The sequence below is a fragment of the Corvus moneduloides genome, chromosome 10, assembly GCF_009650955.1.
Source record: "Corvus moneduloides isolate bCorMon1 chromosome 10, bCorMon1.pri, whole genome shotgun sequence".
NCBI classification, from domain to species: Eukaryota; Metazoa; Chordata; class Aves; order Passeriformes; family Corvidae; genus Corvus; species Corvus moneduloides.
Genome location: NC_045485.1, coordinates 23,199,694 through 23,219,220, shown reverse-complemented (window position 1 = coordinate 23,219,220; position 19,527 = coordinate 23,199,694). Strand labels below are relative to the sequence as shown.

At 42.6% G+C, this 19,527-nt stretch overlaps 1 protein-coding gene across 2 annotated transcripts in view; it reads left to right on the top strand.

Moving 5' to 3' along the window:
* FNDC3B (fibronectin type III domain containing 3B) overlaps positions 1-19,527 on the top strand; it is a 184,363-nt gene that overhangs the window by 95,827 nt on the left and 69,009 nt on the right. For both annotated transcript variants that reach the window (XM_032119442.1, XM_032119443.1), the window contains exons 5-6: positions 4,113-4,356; positions 5,287-5,571. In XM_032119442.1, coding sequence (XP_031975333.1) covers positions 4,113-4,356; positions 5,287-5,571 — 529 coding nt within the window. The remainder of the gene's footprint in view (positions 1-4,112; positions 4,357-5,286; positions 5,572-19,527) is intronic.

The following is a 19,527-nucleotide window of genomic DNA, read 5'->3' as shown; positions in this document are numbered from 1 at the left end:
GATGATCCTCATTAAAGCTTGAACACAAGGAAGGTTGTGCAGATCTCATACAGTGCAAGCCATGATCCTTTTGAGCTCATGGGCACTGGTCCTGAAGAACTGTATCATTCTAGATTTAAAGTACCCCAACATGCTTGCCAGCATTCTAGATGTTTATCTGTCTGTTTTCCACGTTGAAGGTATAGATTTAATTTGGTGCTTGATTTAATACTGATGGATTCTAAAGATAGTGATGCAAACTTGCCACGACTGGCGTGAACTCGGATTGGCATCTTTAAGAAATTAAATGAATAAATAAAATGTTGACATCCAAGTGCCTCTTGAATGAGCTCATTCTGTACTGTTTTTGGGTACAGATTGATTTATGAATGAAGTTTCAAATTAGTTTATGAAATTCCTGAAGTATTGGTTGTGGTCCACTCAGTGGGCATGCTCCAGATGGCCTTGCTGAATCTAGCACATTAAATTTAAGTGAAATAAGGGTTGTTTGGGGGTTTTTTTGAAAGCAAGTGGAAATTACTTGCATATTACTATATTAAACTCATGCAGTAAATGTGTGTTACAGAATGAGGGTGGTTGTGTTTCTTTAACTGATCTCGCAAAATACAGATACAGTTTACCTGTGCACAATTAACATGTCTTTTTCCTTAGAGTGTAATATTAAATTTCAGCGGAGAAAAATGAGACAACATGGAGCTTTGTCATGTACTTTGAATACGTGAATTATCTCTAGTTACTACAGTGATATCTGCACTGGAAAACAAGTAACATTTAAAATGGCATTCCCAAAATGTGACAGCCAATGGGGGAGGCAGTTTTATTGTGCGTGAGTAATGTTAACCCAGACTGCCCTGAAAGATCATCACCCACCTCATGTAGCAATTAAGCTCCCTAAAATATGGGATGAAAACCCACACAGAACTGTGCTATAATAGTATTGTTATTGAGGTGGCATGCCAGTTACACCAGCAAGCACAAAAAATACCAGCAAAAGACAATTTACCTACTAACTGTTTGAAAAAAACCCCACAAAATAATGAAAGTTTATCTCTAGGTGCCAGATGACCAGAGATATTTGTTTTCTCTAAATATAAAGTGCTAAAATTAGTAATAGCAATTACTTTTAATATTCCAGTTGCATCTAGAGACCTCAACAGGGATTAGGATTTTGTTGCTTCTTGGCACTGAAGTAGAGACAGTTTAGCAGCGTGTTTCCAGATGAATTTATGATCTTTGTAACAAATGGTTTTAAGCAGACACAAAGAATTGCAGATTTCTTCTTAAAATAGCAAAGTCAAACCTCTCTGCTAAGTTATGTTATTTTCATTAATGGATCAAACCTGACTTTCTCTGTCTTTGATGAGCTGAGTGTTGTCTCCCAGAATGGCACTACTACAATCTACTCACTGCAGGTTTTACAGGTCAAGGGATGTCTCCAGTCTTCATAGCTACCTAATGCATGTAGTGCATAATAAATCTGATTACCAACTTTGATTTGTTAAGGACAGAACAGCATATTTAAAGACAGTATGTACAGCTTCAGAAATGTATATCAATAATTCCTAGTTTAGAGAGAAAATGCCCTGTAGGATTGGGAAATTAAGTGGGTTTTGCAAGGTCCCCTGTATTTTTGTGTTCATGTGTAAAGTAGGCACATGGAATAACAAGAATGCTGTCAGCATTCATGGGCTGGGAGGAAACAAATAAAAGATATGAGTGTCTTGGCTTTTCGACTAAAGTAATTTGGAAGGCTGGCTCATCCTCTGAGTTGGACTAGTTGGTGGTTGTAGGTTCCTCCCAACTGAAATTCTCTATTCTATCCCCTCATCTCTGGCTTCTCTCAGTCCTGTTATTTTATAGCTTCATCTAGCAGGGTAATTTCATCAAAAAGGTCTTTGACAGGACTCTGAGCTTCCCTCCCTGCTTTATAGATTATATTTCAGGAAGCTGAATCCTAATAATTTTAAATATGGTTTACATTATGTGCTGCTCAGCGTACAAACTTTCTGTCTAAATCTGTTCCTTAATATATTCATCTTTCACCAGAGCACTAAACACATGTGCCTGTCTAGATGCAGAGATAAGAACTTGTACCTGCCTGGAAGATTGGGGTTGGCTTTGAGGCTTGGACTAGTTAAAGCCACGATGAAAACCTTTCACATCAAGATGTAGGAACTTGCTCTCTCAATTAAGCAACAGCAAGATCAGAGTCTGAGAGTTAAATCCAGCATTTCTGTGCACAGTCCTAGATAAGTAGTTCTGTTTTTCAAATATGTGCTACAAGGAAAAGGATTTCCCTCTTTTCCAGGTTTCAGAGTGCAGGCTTGAGACCTGGCAGCAGGATAAGAGGTGCTGTGGAGTAGAACCAGTAGCAGAAATGGGAAGCCTGAATATGCAGCGGTTGAAAGGATGTGATAGTCTAAATCTCTGAGGTTCATCTGTCTTTTGAGGACTCTGTAAAGTCTTTGAAATTTAAAGCTGGCAGCTGACACATTGCTAGTGGAAATAGTAAATTTTGAGGGTAGAATCAAGTATGCTAAGTCAAAACAATTACTATTTTGGTTACTCAGCAAGCAATGCATTTTTAATGTGAAATGTTACAAGTGAAGGAATTAACTTTCTATAAAAAGTTGTCTTCTGTAGAGGCCAGCCAAGGCACAGAAATTGTCATGTCCATGGTCACATCCCATAGCTAACAGGTGTAAATACACATAACCTGAGGCACACATGGCCTGGGGGAGGAATTGGGTCGGCTAATCCTAGGTGAGTTTTCCCCTGTGATAGCTTGCTCAGCTGATGCCTGGGGCATGAGCTGGTGTTTGCTGGAGCAGTTCTGCTCAGGGCTTTGGGCATTGCCCCTGGGCAGGGCTGGCACAGGCGGCAGAAACAGCCACGTGCCTGTGCCATTCCTCTGCTTCAGGGTGCAGAGTTTTCTTTGTGGTTTAGAGTAAAGACACTGGGATGTGATGAGAGCCCCTGGAGTGTGGGCATCCACAGCAGGGTCTCTTCTGCTGTTGCTGCTGGGGGGTGTGGATAACTCCAGCTGATGGTGTGGTAATCAGCTGAGAGTGGCAGCATCTTGCAGCATGTGCCTTTGGTGCACGTTCACTTATCTCATGCAACATATTCATCACAGATACTCCTCCATCTGTGTGCCATCAGTCAGTTTAGAGAAAATGAAGTTTTTAACAACCTGTTTGTTGTATGAAATTAAACTATGCTTCCTTCATGCTTTTCTACCTCATGCATGCCAGCATACTGAGTCAAAGGGATAGTAATTGTTCTTATGTGGTTGTATTTTTTAATATAAGAAATGGCAGAAGCTTTTTGAATGAGCTTCAAGAAAAGCTTGGCTCCTAAGACTGGACTGAAATTTGGCTGGTTGACTGTTCTCCAGAAATACAGCTCTGGAAAAATTATAATCCGAAAAACGTTTTTCAGCCTAAGCACATTTCCACCTTCCTACATCTGTTTTTACATGCTTTGACTCTGGCGTTAGGGGCCAAGTTATGCATATGCAGAGCTGGTTTGTGTGGATGTGCAGACCAGCTCTGTAACAGAAACAAACCCTCTGCCCTATGATTTCTCTTGAGCAGATACCTGTTATGAACAGAGGAGCTCCTTTGCAGACGTGGGCCAGCACAGCAGGTTCCTGCAGAGTACATGTCTCTGCACACACACAGCCTCCCTGCAATAGCAGTGCCAGCTGCTTTCCAAAGTGTTACTAACTCCATACTCAGGGCACTGTCAAAATCCGTGGTAGAAATTTTATGGTCAGTCCCAATGAGTACACTTATTTTGGTGCTTTGTGTTCCTTTTCCAATTGTTTTCCTCCCTAAATGCTGGTTATTTATTCTGTCCCTTACCCACATAGTTATCACGAGCAGCACTACAGCTCCCAGTGATTAGTGTGGATATCTGAGTCTCCAGGAAAAGCCACATCACCACCATGGTTATTTCTGCTGATATTAATTTTAGAATTGTGTTTATTCATGAAGCTAAACCCAAGGACCAACTGTTTTCCAGTGGGAGGACAAGCTGTAAACAGTGCTGTTTTAAAGGTGGGCCTGTTTCAGACGCTGCCTAACGTGCTCCTTTCCCTTTCTCTCCAGGTGATAGAGGACAGCACGGGCGTTCGGAGGGTGGTGGTGACGCCGCAGTCTCCGGAGTGTTTCCCTCCCAGCTACCCCTCGGCCATCTCGCCAACCCATCACTTACCCCCCTACCTGACACACCATCCCCATTTCATTCACAACTCCCACACAGCGTTTTACCCTCCTGTCACTGGACCTGGGGACATGCCACCGCAGTTTTTCCCACAGCATCATCTTCCCCCAACAATATATGGAGAGCAAGGTGAGCTGGGAGGAAGGGACTGGCCTTTCACACCTGTGTTCAGCAAGTTTTAAGGGCTGGGGGAACCAAGAGTAGGAATGAAGTGGAGAACTTAGAGTGGCTTTGTTACATGGATGGAGCCTCCTTTAATATCCTGAGTGGGGGGCTGTAGCTATCCAGAGTATCCATTTTTATTTTTTAACAAAGACAAAACTGTTTTGGGCATGATATGTTCAAGGTTCACACTCAAGGTGAACAAAGGGGATTGAACTATAGAAAAAAGCCGGAAATACTGTGATTCCTGCAAGCTGACCTGCCTTAAGTTAGAGAGAGTCATCCTTGGAGGGGGGGAGTGGGGATTGTATTTAATGAAGTGTATCTGAGGAGTGCACATAATATTTATGATAATTCTCAAACTTTTTTTAGATAGTTTTAATTCCCAAAGCTTCTACTTCATGTTGCACTTCTCTCCTTAGGCAGCACAACTGACATGATTTTAAATTCTATTCATACTGGGAAATTAAATTGCATATAATCAGGGTTGGCAGCTTGAAACCGGCACATCTCAGCTTGTTCTGTCCAGTCAGGCCCTGAGGAAGAAAATGCTAAATTGCTCTGAACTTATGAAGGCTTTTTCCAAAAGATCAGTTCTGTCTGGATTTTTGCTTGAAATCTGTGTCCCTGAAACACAAAGACTGAAAAGGAGGGGAAAAACTCTCAACCTAATTGCTGTATTTTACACACTCACCCAGAGTAAAATTCTATCATCAAAGGAGCACAGTTAATACAAAATAATTGCGAAAAAGGGTTTTCTTTAAAAAATCTCCAGAAACATCTGGAGTCATTTCATTTGGAGATGTCCAGGAATTTGGTTTTATGAGGGAAAAAAAAAAAACCACCTCAGTTATCTTTGTTGGTCCGAGTTAACGCGGGTGAACCGTTCTGTTTCAGAAATCATACCACTATATGGGATGTCCAGCTACATCACCAGGGAAGATCAGTACAGCAAACCACAGCACAAAAAACTCAAAGACAGGCAGATTGACCGCCAGAACCGCCTGAACAGCCCTCCCTCCTCCATCTACAAGAGCCATATAGGCAGCTGCACGACGGTGTACAATGGTTATGCCAAGAGCCACAACGGGGCGAGCAGCGGTGGCGGGGGAGCCCCGGCCCTCAAGAAACCGGAGCGCAGAGCAAGGAGCAGCCCAAAGTCAAATGAACAAGACCCACATGGTAAAAAGAGGGGTTTATTTATTTTTAATTCCTTTTTATTGCACCTTTCCGGCTTGTGACCTCCTCTGTATGGATCCAGCGGCCCTGCCAAGAAACACTCCCACCCACGCGTAAAGCGGTGTTAATACAGTGTGAACTTAAATACGAACACTGGGCTTGCTGGGCTGTGTTTGTTTTGTAAGGTGAACCTGGTGCCTCCCCATCTTTCGTGGCTACTCCCTTGGTAGATGCAGCATCATTCTTTTTGTATCTGTTGGAAGCAGAAATGCATTTTACGGGCAAGGTCTTGGTTTTATTTTGCTTTTCGGAGAGGCATCTTGGCACTTCGCAAAAATCTTCACAGACAATTGAGCTATAACCAAAATCTTGACTATTAGGAACCACTATTTTGTATATCCTAGGTAAACCTAGTTAAGTTATTAGAAGGTTTAGAGGTGATGGCTGAAAAACCAAGGGGTTTTTTTTATGTGGAAGTTCAGTGAAAGTAAGATTAGTTGAAAACAAAGAAAACTGAGAAGTTTTCTCAATGTTAGCCATTGGAAATAGTGGTCAAATAAGTCTGGCTACTTTTGAAATAGTTTTCTTCAGCATTTTCAGAGACTTGCCATTTAAAAATGTAAAACTTTAGATAACAACCCAATGTTTTACTGTAATCAAATCTCCTTTATCACAAGCCATTCTGCACACAGCCAGTTCTACCTAAATTTAGCTTAGTAACTTGTTATAATCCCTTATACCTACCTGCCTTTCTCCTCTCTGCCTGTCCCTTTGCTAACTGCTACAGCAACAGCTTCCTGAACAAACTTTGATGTCCTAACCAAAGCAGCATGTCCAGGATATTTGCAATGTAGCACACTCTGAAATCTCTTGAGTTAATTTATGCATATAACATAGGTTTTCCATTATCTGTCTATAGTGTATATTTATATAGCTGTGTTCTTTTTACATGTGAGGCATAACCAAAAGAAATAGTCACGAAAATTAACTGTACCAGTTGCCAAGGAGGGGGGGAAAAAATGCTGCTGGCATGGTAAGGAATGAGGATTTGCAGATGTGCTTTCAGGGTCTTTAGAATTAGCAAGGAGCTGTATTTGGGAATGCTGTAATCCAAGAAAATGAATCACTGCATTAGACTTTCTAGTTATTTCTTGCCAATCAGCTTACGTGAACTTTAGTATTCTTACTTATGTTTAGGTGTTTATCTGAGGTGGAATACATGAGGTGTTTGAAGCACGTGTGTGAAAGACCTGGAATAAAGTATAGCCTTGCAATATAGGCTCAGTGAGTTCTGAGTCAGCCTGGCTGATCACTTCTGAAATAATCTAGAAATAATTTAAAAGCATCTTGTCTGAGGGTTTCCTGCAACCCTTGTGTTTGTCTAATTTGTTGCCTTGGGCTGGTCTGCTGTGCTGCAGCTGAAGAGCCATGAGTGCTTTTAAAATGCCAGGAAAATCAGTGGAGTCAAGGCTACGGCACGTCCAATCTTGTCAGCCAGAGTGCCTTCAAACTGGGAACAGCAAGGGATGGAGTCCTCCCCCAGCTGTGGAAAAGTCCCTAACAGGAGGCTGTGCAAATAAGCATCCCTTGTCCCACCCTCCTGCCTTTTAAAATTAGGTTCTGCATCAGCACCCAGAGGTGGCAGCCCTGGAGTCGCATCACCTGCTCAGCAGTAAATCCATGACCAAAGCAGGAAGAGAGGAATATGTTGCATATTAAAAGGAAAAAAAAAAAAATACAGTGGGTTCAAATGTGATGTTTTTGACATGTATTATTGTAGTCATACATGGAAGCTTACATGCAAATTCCTGCAGAAAGGTCACAGAGGTTTCTTAAAGGCTCTCATGAAGCAGCTCCTTAAAATAACTTCCCATTTGGTATTTACAAGCTTCTAATCATATCTGCTGCTTTATATTTACCTTCTCAGTTTCTTCTTTAATTATTTGGGGATTTATTGATGAATACCCACCTAATGTGGCCATACAGGTTATTTGGGTTAGAGTTAACAGCAATCTGGGCTCAGTTGCTAATTTGATTTTTGCTGCTAAGATGACTGTGTGTTTAGAATAGCCAAGAAAATGAATGTGTCAGAAGCAAGAATTAGCAAAGGGATTTAAACTTATAGGTTTTGTGGATGTGTATCTGTTCAAGCCTGCTAATAGTTAAAAACTTGATGGTGTTGTGTGGCTGCTTCCAAAATTGCAGAATAGCATGGAAAACCTATTTTTAGATACATAAATATATAAAAATGTGTGTGTATATATATATATATATGTATAAAATTTGTGGAGAAGTCTTTATTTAAAAAACCACTTAACCAAAAAACTCCTTAAGAGGCAAGCAGGAACGTATGAATTTGCAGTAAGATTTGGAATAAGGTGAAGGAGAGCTGGAGCTGAGGGCTTTGTTTGCACAGATTTTCTAATTGGGTTTGTGATATGCTTGATAGCCTATCGTTTCATAGCTGGCTGTGGGGTGTGTGTGCTCCTGCAGTGGAACTGGCATGCTGCTTCTGGGAGTTTGGATGATGGAGCAATCCTGGGATCCAGCTGCTGGCGAGGGAGGGGGCTTTAGGAGCTCCGGACACAGCTGGAGCAGGCACTTGCACAGCCTCAGCTCTGGTTGCTGCAGAGAACAGCCTGTGTCAGTACACAGTGCTACAGCCTGACAGTGATTGCTGTCCTTTGGGATTGGGCTGTCTGAAGCAAAGTTTGGGAGCTGCCTCAGTGCTGGAAGCAGGGGTGGGAGCTTGCCAGGGGCACCTCTCCCAGCAGTCCCAGCTGCTCCTGAGCTGATGCTCTGAGAGGCAATTGGAGTGTCTGCTTTAATCAGCAGAGGAATATGATCCACACGGGGGCATTTGTGACAGGGAAGGTGGGAGTTTCTGTTCTTGGATCTGCTGCCACTGTGTTTAAGGTGATGCTTGTCCTGCTCCTTGTCTCTTGCTAGTGATTTCTTTGAGGGGTGTGTTACTCCTTCCTTAGCACACCCACTCTGCTGTGACTGAGATTATTACAGTGTTGTAATACACAATGTTGTATTACAGGAATAATAAGAGGGGCTGGAACACCTTCCTTATCAACACAGACTGAGAGGGTTGGGCCTGGAGAAAGGGGAAGACCTTAGAGCCTATAAAGAGGTTACAAGAGAGCTGGAGAGGGGCTTTTGGAAAGGGCATGGAGTGACAGGACAAAGGGGAATGGCTTTAAACTGAAAGAGGGCAGGGTTAGATGGGATATTGGGAAGAAATTCTTCCCTTTGAGGTTGGGGAGGCCCTGGCACAGGTTATCCAGAGCAGCTGTGGCTGCCCCATCCCTGGCAGTGTCCAAGGCCAGGTTGGATGGGGCTTGAGGCAGCCTGGGACAGTGGAAGGTGTCCCTGCCCAGGCTGGTTCTGTAACATAGCAACATCCTCTTTTTACTAGGAATTTACAGTTTCAGATTGGGGAAATAAGTGCAATTCTGACCTTTTCCACTGACTGCATCATGCTATTTTGTGCAGTGCACTTGTAAATAAGGAGTTTTTGTTATGTTGGAAACACGCTGTTTTAAGGCAAAAAACCCAGGAACTGATGGCTTGTAATTGACTGAAAATTTAGCAATTCTTCTCAGTGTTTCTGGTAGGATGATGGATGGTGTCTTGTATAGACAGAAGGCTTGGAGGTATGATACTGGGATTCTGATTAAAAATCCATCCTGGAGCTTTTCTGCAGAGCTGTTTTAAAAACCAAATGGGAGAGGAGGGAGCGGGGTTGGGTTTTTTGTGGGTTGAGCTTTGTTTTTTTTTCATAAAGGAGCCTTGCCATGTAAAAAGATCTGCAAGCGGAAATCCTGTCCCATTCATGCTGTCCTTTATGAATTTCAGTCTGAGTCACTTCCTTCTCATGCACTCAGTGGCTCCCTTCTTGGTCATGCAGTGATCTGGTAGTTTGAGAAGTTCTGTGTGTGGCTGCAAGTACTGTGGGAACATAAGCAGTTTTGAGCATTCTTACGATGCTTTCGCCTATTTCCTTATAAAACATCTTTTTTTTTTTTTCTCCCTTTGAATGAGATAAAAATCTTTTTTTTTTTTTTAAATTCCTCATTGAAGTTTGAAGAGCTTAAGATAGCAAAAACTGAAACACTTCAAATGGGTAAAAGTGGGAAGCAGGCAATGGATTGTGGCGTGCATCCTGTGCAGGAGCTGGGTGCCAGAACAAACAGACCCAGCCCGGGCAGGGAGGCGGCTCTGGGCTGGTCGCGTGCGCCTGTAGGAAGGTGTTCTTAAAGAAGGTTTTGTCCTCATTTGAGAAGATTTGGCTCTACAGGGTCAGAACAGGGGCCTGTCTAGCCCAGCAGTGTGATCAAGATGATGCTGAGGGGCAGCCTGCAAGCCTGCACACATCCCACACATCCCATGCCCCTCTCCCGGCTCCTCCACCAGCATCCAGACCTGCCAGGCACCAGGGAGGGCCGAGTCCTGCCCGGTGCTTTGGGTACCCACCCACTGACCTGTCGTCTGTGAACTCATCTAACTCAGTTTTGAAAAGCAGATTTGCTTTCCAAGTGAGGAAAACTGACTTTGGTGTGCTCTTCAGTGCTCTGAGCAGCTGCTTTCTTGCATGTGGCATTGATGTGCTGTACATGTGGAGAAGGGAGGAAAAAACATAGGAATCAATGTAGAGTTCAAAGAGTTTTGTAGACCATTGATAGTTCATAAACTCCTGTAGTACCATTGTCACATGTGTGCAAGCCTCAGAGGTGTTGCTTTCCTATTGTGGAGGTTTTGTAAATCTGATTTTTGTGCACTGAAGCAGCCTCCAGCTGCTCCCAAAGGTGAAAACCATGGCTTCAAATTCCTGCCTGCACTGCTGATGAAGTTTCTCAGGAGATGTGGGTAGCTCTGTATGCTCATTTCTTAGAGAGAAGTGCTTTGTGAATGCATGGAAAATGGGCTTGGCAAGAGAACTTTCTGCCAGTGGTGGTTTTAATTGGAAAATGTTTTAAAATAAGTACTGTACTTGGCAAAGCAGAAGTTCTGAGGTGAGGACGTACCCTCAGGTATCCCTGAGTGGGGTGGGATGTACTCTGCAAGCTGCTGAGAAGTGAGGATGAGTGGATGACGTATGAAAAACCAGAGCTGAGGTGTTCTTGGTACAGCCCCATCCTGTTCTCTCTGAATCTTCCGTGTCACGTTTAAATATACTTAGGAAAAACGTGGGGTTTTTTCTATTTTTGTTTAACTATATCAAGTTGTTGTTGTTTTAATCCAGAGCCTGTGAATTAAAGGGAAATTGAAGGAGGTGTGATTCAGTGCAGACAGGAACCAGGCGAAGTTCCTCTTCTTACTCATTCTAGATCCTGTCAATTCTTTTCTATTTTGGTCCTGAATCCATTTTGCTTATTGAGTCATACATTTATTTGTGCCTGTATATCCTATAGATTTAAAAGCTTAAAAGAGTAGTTTCATCACTTTTGGTCCATGTAAGCAAAGAGGCTGAGAAACACTGGCAATATATGTAAATTTTATGTTCTTTTAGCCAGGAACTGATGATTTGGTACATGCTAATAGACTTTTGTTATACAAATGTAGAAATGTTCTTCAGAAAAAACTGGTCATAAATGTTCTTTCTGCTGCCATACAAAATACCCCTCTGTTAAATGTAGCTTCTCTGGTGTCCCTAAATGTATTTGCTTCTATAAAATAAGGAGTTTCAATAAGATTGTCTCCTGAAAACAACCTGTCAAAACTGACACAGTGATTTTATTAATAACATGGAAAAAAACACTCTGAAGAGTAAAATACATCTGTCAGGTTAAGTGAATTTTAGTATTATACCAAGTGATGCAACGTGGAACATAATATTTAGTGGAACCAGTCACGTGTTGAATCTTGTGAGCACAGATCAGCATCATATATTAAATCTAAATGGTGTTACTGTTTCTGCTGCATTTTTTTCTACAGTTGTAGGCATTAATACTACTTGTCTGAATTCTTCAGCCTTATATCTCATTAGAAACAGATTTTGTGTGCTTTTTGCTGTTTTCCTCTAAGTTTTACTGCATGAGAGGAAATAGGATGCATTAATTAGGGCACAGTCTGAACTTGAGAATCCACTGTTCATTTTCGACACCTGGAATTTCCAGTGTGATACTCTCGTGCCTTGACTTTATCTCCCACATCGTGACTGAGCTTGTGCTTTTGTTTGTTTCTATTTGGAAAGATGCCTGCTTCTTCAGCAGTCTTCATCTTTGGTATTTTCTCTGAAATAATAGGCTGTGAATTGCTCCTTCAGGCAGTAAACAAAGTGGTTATGAGTGTCAGATACACCTTTGTGTACCAGACTGAACTCCATTAGCTGGGCCACACAGATTCTCACCAAGTAATACTTTGCCTAACAGTCACGTAAAGTAACCACTTAAGTGAGCTTTATGTAGACTGATGGCTGTATTAGAAACATATTGCAGGGTTCAGGTAGAGTGCATTCCCAAGTTCATGTCAGTCTGTGTGCCTGCATCCAGATGAGGCTTAATTTGTGACTTTTCTTCGGCAAAAAGAATGGCTGAAATGTTGATCCAATGTCACTGAAATACACTGTGTTGAGGAAGGGAAACAAATCTGTTTCCTTTGCTGTCTTGAGGCTTAACTCACATCATAGCGGCTTTGATGAAGAAAGGTGAAAGCTAAATATCACAAATGAAAACCAAGTCCATGCCCAGTGCACTCCCTGCCTCTGCCATAGCTTTGCCCAGTTCTAAACCCAGCAGTGTTTTGCTTTGAGCTGCCTGTGGGTACTTCCTTCTCGTGCATCTTGGCCAACTCTTTCCCAGAAGTTGCCTGAGTGCAGATAATTCCCAGGAATTTGCAAGCCTGTGAAATCTTGTCTGCATGTGACCTGTCACGAACACGGAGGTGTTCTCTTGCTGCATCCATACTGCAGGAACAAACCCAAAGTTTATGGGAAGCCTGGATGCCACAGCAGTCCCACCTTCTTTCATACCACATTGCTTCGTTAGCACGGAGTTCTACAAGCTGGGAAGGGCTGAGGCAGGCAGAGAGGAGATACACGCTATTTTTATGTGCTTATCTTGAAAGACTAAAGAACCAGCTTCATAACTTTGGCACCAGAAGTTGTAGATAAGAGACTCTCTTCATCAGCTAAGTGGGAGCACCTCCTCTTAATTTAATTGAGCAATATTCTCCCATCTTCAGTGTCAGCTGGTTTTAAAGGCGGATGGAAATGCCTCAAACTTGGTTTCGTTCAGACTTTTTGTACTTGAAAATGTGAAGAGAACACCAGGGTAGTGTGGATACACGTGCTCCAGCGTGGTTGTGAGGTGCCCTGAGAGCTGGTGGTCTGGGCATCCACAGCTCTGAGCCATCAATGGGGCAGAATGGGTCACCACAGTTCTGGTTACATTTTTCAGTCTCATCACAGCAGCTGTGACAAAATAAACCTCATTAGAAGCTTCCTAATCTTCCTAAGTGTGCTAACTACAGGAAACACAGCTCAAAGTCCACCGAGGAATGTGTAGGGCATATCTAGTAAAGAGTGGGGAAATCTGGCACTGGGGCTTGCATTTGACCTTATTGGGGCTTAAAAACCCTCTTGGCAGTGGCTGGTGTTTTACCTCAAAGCTGTTTTTCCCAATCCTGATCAGTTTCTGTAGACTCTCATATTTTTATTCTCATCTGCTTTTATCCCTCTCTTGCCTCATTTTGCCAGCAGGATCCCCTTGGCAGGGCGAGCTGGATAAGCTGCCTGCTCCATCATTTATCAGGAAATCAGTGCTAAATGACGTAAGGCACAACCTCTTCCCCTAGAGGATCTTCATATTATCTCAAGAATTTGCAGCTTCTGCTGCAACTGACGGTCAAATCCAGAAGACTGAAATCTGAACCTTTTTCCTAGGAGTTTACAAAATTTATAGATACACACCCAACAGAAAAAAAAAAAAAATCATACAAAGTACATTTTCATCCTGCTTAAATGCTCACTGATTAAATGCCTGTGATGGGGAGAAGAGTTACACCAAGATCTCAGAGCTTCAGAGCAAGATAAGCAGTGTATCCTCAGCAGTTAGGAGGAGATAACACTGGCCACCGACAAAGGAAGGGAATCGTGTTTCCCTTATTTGGCAGTATCTGGGACATTGAGGCAAAAGGGAGAGGGTATTTATAGGGAAGAGGTGGAACATTTCCTCCCTCCAGACTGTAAAAAATAAAACAAGTTGAAGTCTAATGATTTAATGAACACCACTTACTTGTATAGCCAGATGTTCTGGACAATGTCCGTCTGTATTTCCAGCTGGGTTTGCAAAGGTGGTGAAATGAAATTTCATGTCCCCCTGAAGTTAATAGGATTTGTTTACTGAACTCTCTCAGGCTGTGCTTCAAACCCCATCAGTTACTCTTCCTTTTCTGAGGAAGGGTGGAATTTGATTTCCAAAGTTTTTGTGACTTTCAGTATATTTGCTTTTAAGGGGAGGAAAAATTCTTAACACAGGGTGATGCTTTGAGTGTTGCAGTTAACAGAAAGGACAAACACTGTTCTAAAATGAAGCAGCCATTTCAATTTTCTCCAAGGTTTATTATAAAAGATTTTGTCCTGAAGCTCAAGTTTGGGTTTTTTGTTTCTTTTATTCCCTCTAAGGAGCTGTGCTTAGAAGCAGCTGCTTTGATTTACTGCAATTCATGTGACTTGTGCCTGAATTTCGTCTCAGCGATGAAATCCAGAATGAGTTGAAATTCCTGTAGCTTTGCCGAATCCTTCCCAGCCATCAGTAATCAGGTGGATATTTCTGTGAAATACTTTAAATATTTGGAAAGGTTCTTAGTGGTGAAACTGGTTGTGTAAATATCCAAGATCACATTTTGCCCTTGTTCCATACAGGACTGCTAATTGCCCATGCACTGCTTTCAGCTCACTGGTAGAAAGTTGGTACAGACATTATAGATCAGGTTTTTTAAACATTCTTGAGTTCATTCTTCCCATCTCAGACATGGGAGGGCACAGACAAGACTACATCAGCCGTTTTGACTTCTGCATTTTAGAAATTTAGGCCCCAGTGTTTATTAAATATTCTGTTCAGTATCCTTCTAGCTCACATAGTCATAGTTCATCCTTCAGACTTGACTGCAAAACAATTTAGGCTGGGATTGCTTGAGTCAGTTGATTGTCATCTGTCATGAGGAAGAGAATTTATTTCTGTTCTGCTGTCAATCTGTAGGTGTTTGGGTTGATTTGAAGAGGGGAGGGGAAGCTCTTTACCTTCCCTCATCTCTGAGCTCTGGTGCCTGGGCTGAGTGGAAAGAAAAAAATGTTGTCTTTTGTTTTCTCTTGAAGAGAAAAATGGTTTCTGGGATTACTGTGATCTCCTCCACTACTCACTGCAATTTCATTCTATCATAGTTTTCATCTGGAGAAGTAGGTCAGTGATTTACATTGGTAACAGAAGAGCTTAGGTTGGGGTTCATTCAAAGAATGTTGTAATTGCAGCCCCTCACTAGGTTGCCATTGAAAAATCCCAGTGAAGGCTTCATGAAAAATCTTTGCCTTTCTAGCATCATGATTTGGTATGGTTGTATTAAAAACAAAACAAGAAAAACGAACCAAACAAAAAAACTCCACTTTTTTTTCCTGAGGAATCTAGCATCTTTCTGCCCTCAGTTGTGACTGAGGGCAAAATTTGGCCTGCAGTCATTTTCTTAAAACTTTTTTAGTTCATGATGGGTGCTGCTGTGCCTCTGCATTGGGGAAGTGCTTTGCTGCCTTCTTCTTGTTGTAGCAAACTCCGTGGCTTTACAAGGTTCACTGCCAAGGAAGTTGTTAATTTTGGCTGAGGTGCTCTGTTTAATCCCCAGCAAGTTTGGAACTCCTATGGAGTCTGTTTTGGCTGTGCTGTATGATTGTTTTTCTGTGCAAATACGCAGTTCTGCAGGTTATTTGGCTAGTTTTGTGTTTGGTCAGGAAAATGCTCTTATTGTGTAATAGGCAGATTAACAAAGGGTTTTATGGCCAGAATTGCCTATGGTCATATTTTTGAATGCCAAGAAGTAAGTTTTATTTTGTGTTCAATACTGGTGCCATTGTCCCCAACACTGGGGATGGTATTTCAGAGGAAAATATTTCCTCACTGGCATGGGGCAGCAGACACAGGAATTTAAAGTCCAGACTGGGCACACTGGAGATTTGTCACTCTGTGTGCATGAGGGATTGTGCTTTCCACCTCAGTTCTTGTAGAGTTCAGGACTCACCTCTGCCCCAGCAGGACTTGGTGTGGCTGTCCCAGCAGAGACACTCAGCAGTGACAGAGACAAAACCAAGCTTGTGGTGGGATGCAGTGGAGCTGTCAGTGACCCGGTTGGGAAGAGAAGACTAATTCTTGGTGCTGTCAGACTTGTGCTTTTTGTCAGTGCAAGGAGGAGTTGTGAGTCTCCTTTCACTGTCTGTGGTCATGATGCTGAGGCTCCTACTTTGCCTGGCTGTGAGAGTCAGATGCCAGGACTGAAGGGAACCTTTTCTTTCTGAGAGGAAATCTCCCCTCTGTAAATGCCAGATGGTGTAATTTCACAGCTGCTGTCAGACATCCTTTTGAGCCACTGTTTCACAGTTTAACAAACATGGGTGTCTCAGCCCTGCTGCTGACCATCCCCTCTTCCTACTCTGAGCTGGGGAAACCTGTGGAGTTTTTATGGCCATGTCACCTGGGGTGCTGGGGACAGCAAGGTGCAGCTCGGCAGAAGTTACATCCCCTCCTGATTGACAGCTGGGTTCCTCAGCCTGGAGAGCAACCCTTGAGTGTGGCAAAGGCTGGACAGGCAGACACAGGGAATGAGGAGAAACAAGAGGGACAAAGCGTGAAGCAGCATGCAAGTAAGTGGAAGGAATTAAGGGTAAGGAAATTCCATGCATCCCAACTATTGTACAATTTTTATTGCGCTATTCTGAGGAGTGTGAAGAACATCATTGTTCCTAGGAAGAGATTAGTGTTTGTTGGCAAAGTCTGTAGTGAGAACAAAACATCAGCCTTCTACCTGGAAAGTGGGAGTCAGGAGCTCGAGGAAAGTTTTAGGAGGGACTTCCAGTCTTCTTGTCAAATACTTGACCAGAAGTTGGAGGGGTGGACACTGCTTTGTTTATCTGCAAAGCTTTTACTGTCTTCCCAACCCCACATAGTCTGCAGGCTGCTGCAATAGAACAGCAAAAGGGAAGCTGCTGAAAATAAAAAGAAAAAATATTTTGACACAGAAAATAAGCTAAAGCAAGTTGAAATGATGAAAAGAGAGCGCTCCAAGAGGAGGTCCTGTGTGTAAGTGGTTTGTTGTTCCAGCAGATTCGGCTTGGGCTTCCTCTGTTTCTGTGGGTTATGTCATTGTTTAATTTGGTGTTCCTTCAAACCCAGCCAGCTGCAGCCATCCACAGTGCACTGCCTCTGTTATCTGCTTTGGGAGATGTACAAAGCGCTGGCTCAAGATGTCAAATGGATGTGATGGAGATGAGGGGTTGCTGTATTTTACTAAGAAAGCCCTTTTCTGCCTTCTAATGGACCAACTGTGTGTTCACAGTAGGAATTCGCTCAGATCTCCAGCCAGTAAAGTAGGAGTTGTTTTTGCTGTCTTCCAGCAGTAGCAGCAAAGAAGCAGAGAAAAAACAAACCAAACATGTCACTTACCCTCCGTTTGTCCCTTGCATCCAGCCTTTTATTTCCCTTGTAGGTTGCTATTGATCTTATTTTCCTTCCTCCACCCCAATGAAAAGCATAGATCCAAACAGTAATGGAGGACAGGTAGGATTGGGCACCCTTGCATTTATTTTTAAAACACTTTTTAGCCCAGGTGACTTCATTATGTACATCTGAATGCTTCCACATCTGATCCTGATCCCTGTGATAGCAAGTGCCTTTGGTTGAAGAAGGATGAGCTGTGAATTTGCACTCCAGGTACTTTGGAGTATCCTGTCCTATGGACAATAGGATACTGAAGCAGTCAAGGTGAAACTAGCAGGTCAATAGATATGGATTATGGCCAGGACATCTCTGAAACATGGGATTAAATTCATGCCTAAATCACAGTGCTGTAGAGGCAAAGCACTTCGGTTATCCTCTGCTTTATTGTCCCAGTGAATCTAGATGACTAGAGATTTGATTTTTCTGATTCCAGATCTGAAAATGTGATTTGTGATTTTCTGGAGTTTATACAGGGGTTTTGTTCTGTTTGCCTTCAGTTATTCGGGGAGTGACTTGAGGGTTTTTTTGGTGGTGTTGTTGTTTTTTTGGGGGGGTTTTTTGTTTTTTTTTTTTTTTTTTCCTCTCTCTATATATGGTTTGGTCTTTAAGGACAAATAATGACAAATAAGCTCCTAGAAATTAATTAAGGCATGTTAGCAGGAGAATTCAGATAGCAACAGTGGGAAGGCACTTAGAAATGGAAAAATTGTGATACACTCACGCATAGCAATTTTTAAAAAATTAGAACATGTTTTAGCAATTGTATCTAAAGTTGGATAACATCAATCTCTCTACCTTTGTCTGGGGAGCCATAATTGTGTTTTATCATTGGTATTTTTTATTAGCTTTCGTGTAATGAACAGAAATGGGAAACATTTAACATTTAGACATCTCATCCAGGCATTTGTAGGCTTAATTAATCTTCCTTGGTGTATTACAGGTTCAGCATGGTGTGATTGACTGTTTTGAGTATAAATATATTTTTTCGCAGGTTTTTTTTTTATTCTGAAGGGCTCCTTGTTCTGCCCAGTGTGGAAGTAGTGCCGGGAAGAGTATTTTAAGTACTGTGTGTTCAGCATGACACTGGGTTTGCCCTTCCCAGTATCACATCTGTCAGGCAGCAGTAGCCTGGCAGTTTATCAGTGACCCTGCCCAGTCCTGGGCTGCCTCCCTGACAGACTGGAAAGCTGCATCAAACTGGGTTAGGCAGGAATTTGTCCTAGGTCTTATTTTATTCAATATTTTCATTAAGGACTTGAAGGATGGAATAAGGATTGAGAGTTATTAAATTATAGTCCGTATCAGGCTCTGATAGGGTTGAGAGTGCGTGATGGGTCAGGGAAGGAGAACAAGACAGGAGGAGAGCTCTGTGATGGCCTTCAAATAAAAAGTTTGATGAAGGCAAGAGCCATGTACTGCACTGCAGATAGCTGTTCTCAAACCTGCTGGGTTTTTTAATTAGGTGGTAGTTCTGGGAGGAAAAGGAGATTACAAACCCTAAGAGTCAAGTTATTCTGTAATTAAAGAGAAGAGGAAACCTCCAAGAAAGCTCTGTGAATGGGTCCTTAGTTCTGGTGCTGCCAGGGCCCCAGCTGGTTCACGGTGGGCAGGGCTGTGCCACGTCTTCAGAAGGATGGAGACCAATTTAAAAACATGGCACAGGACAGCAGCAAGTGGGGTCTGGTAAAGACAGGTGTGGAGAAATGAGCTTGCTTTTAGTTAAAGGAAGAAATTCCTTCAAGTATGTGAAAGGTAGCAACAAAGAAAGGGGTGATGAACTGGCCTGGGGCAGATGTGCAGGAAGGAAGGGATAAGTTTCAGGTTCAGCGGGGAGAGTTGAGATGATCTTCCCAGTGATGAGAGGAGTTAGATGCTGTGGTAGTTCGACTAGCTGAGAAGTTTGGAGATTGCCATGATCATGGGGCAGGAGGTAATTTATTTAATTGTCATTTATTTTGAAAAAAATGGGCTAGGGAGCCATCTCAGAGAAATGGTTTGGGTGTTGATGATCATGTTTCAGTGTAGGAGGATGGACTCGGTGACTCTGTCACATCCCCTCTGGTCCTGTGACTCAGCTGCTGCGTGACATCTGCAGCTTTAGGTTTGTTCTTGTACAAGGAGCTTATTAACTTATATTTCTGCAATTCCCTGAAAGCGTGCATGTGTTCTTCTTGGTGCCTTCAGCTTTGACATCGGCAGGCAGCTCACAGAGGAGCTGGGCTGTGTTTTGAAGAGTTCATTTTCTCGGGGG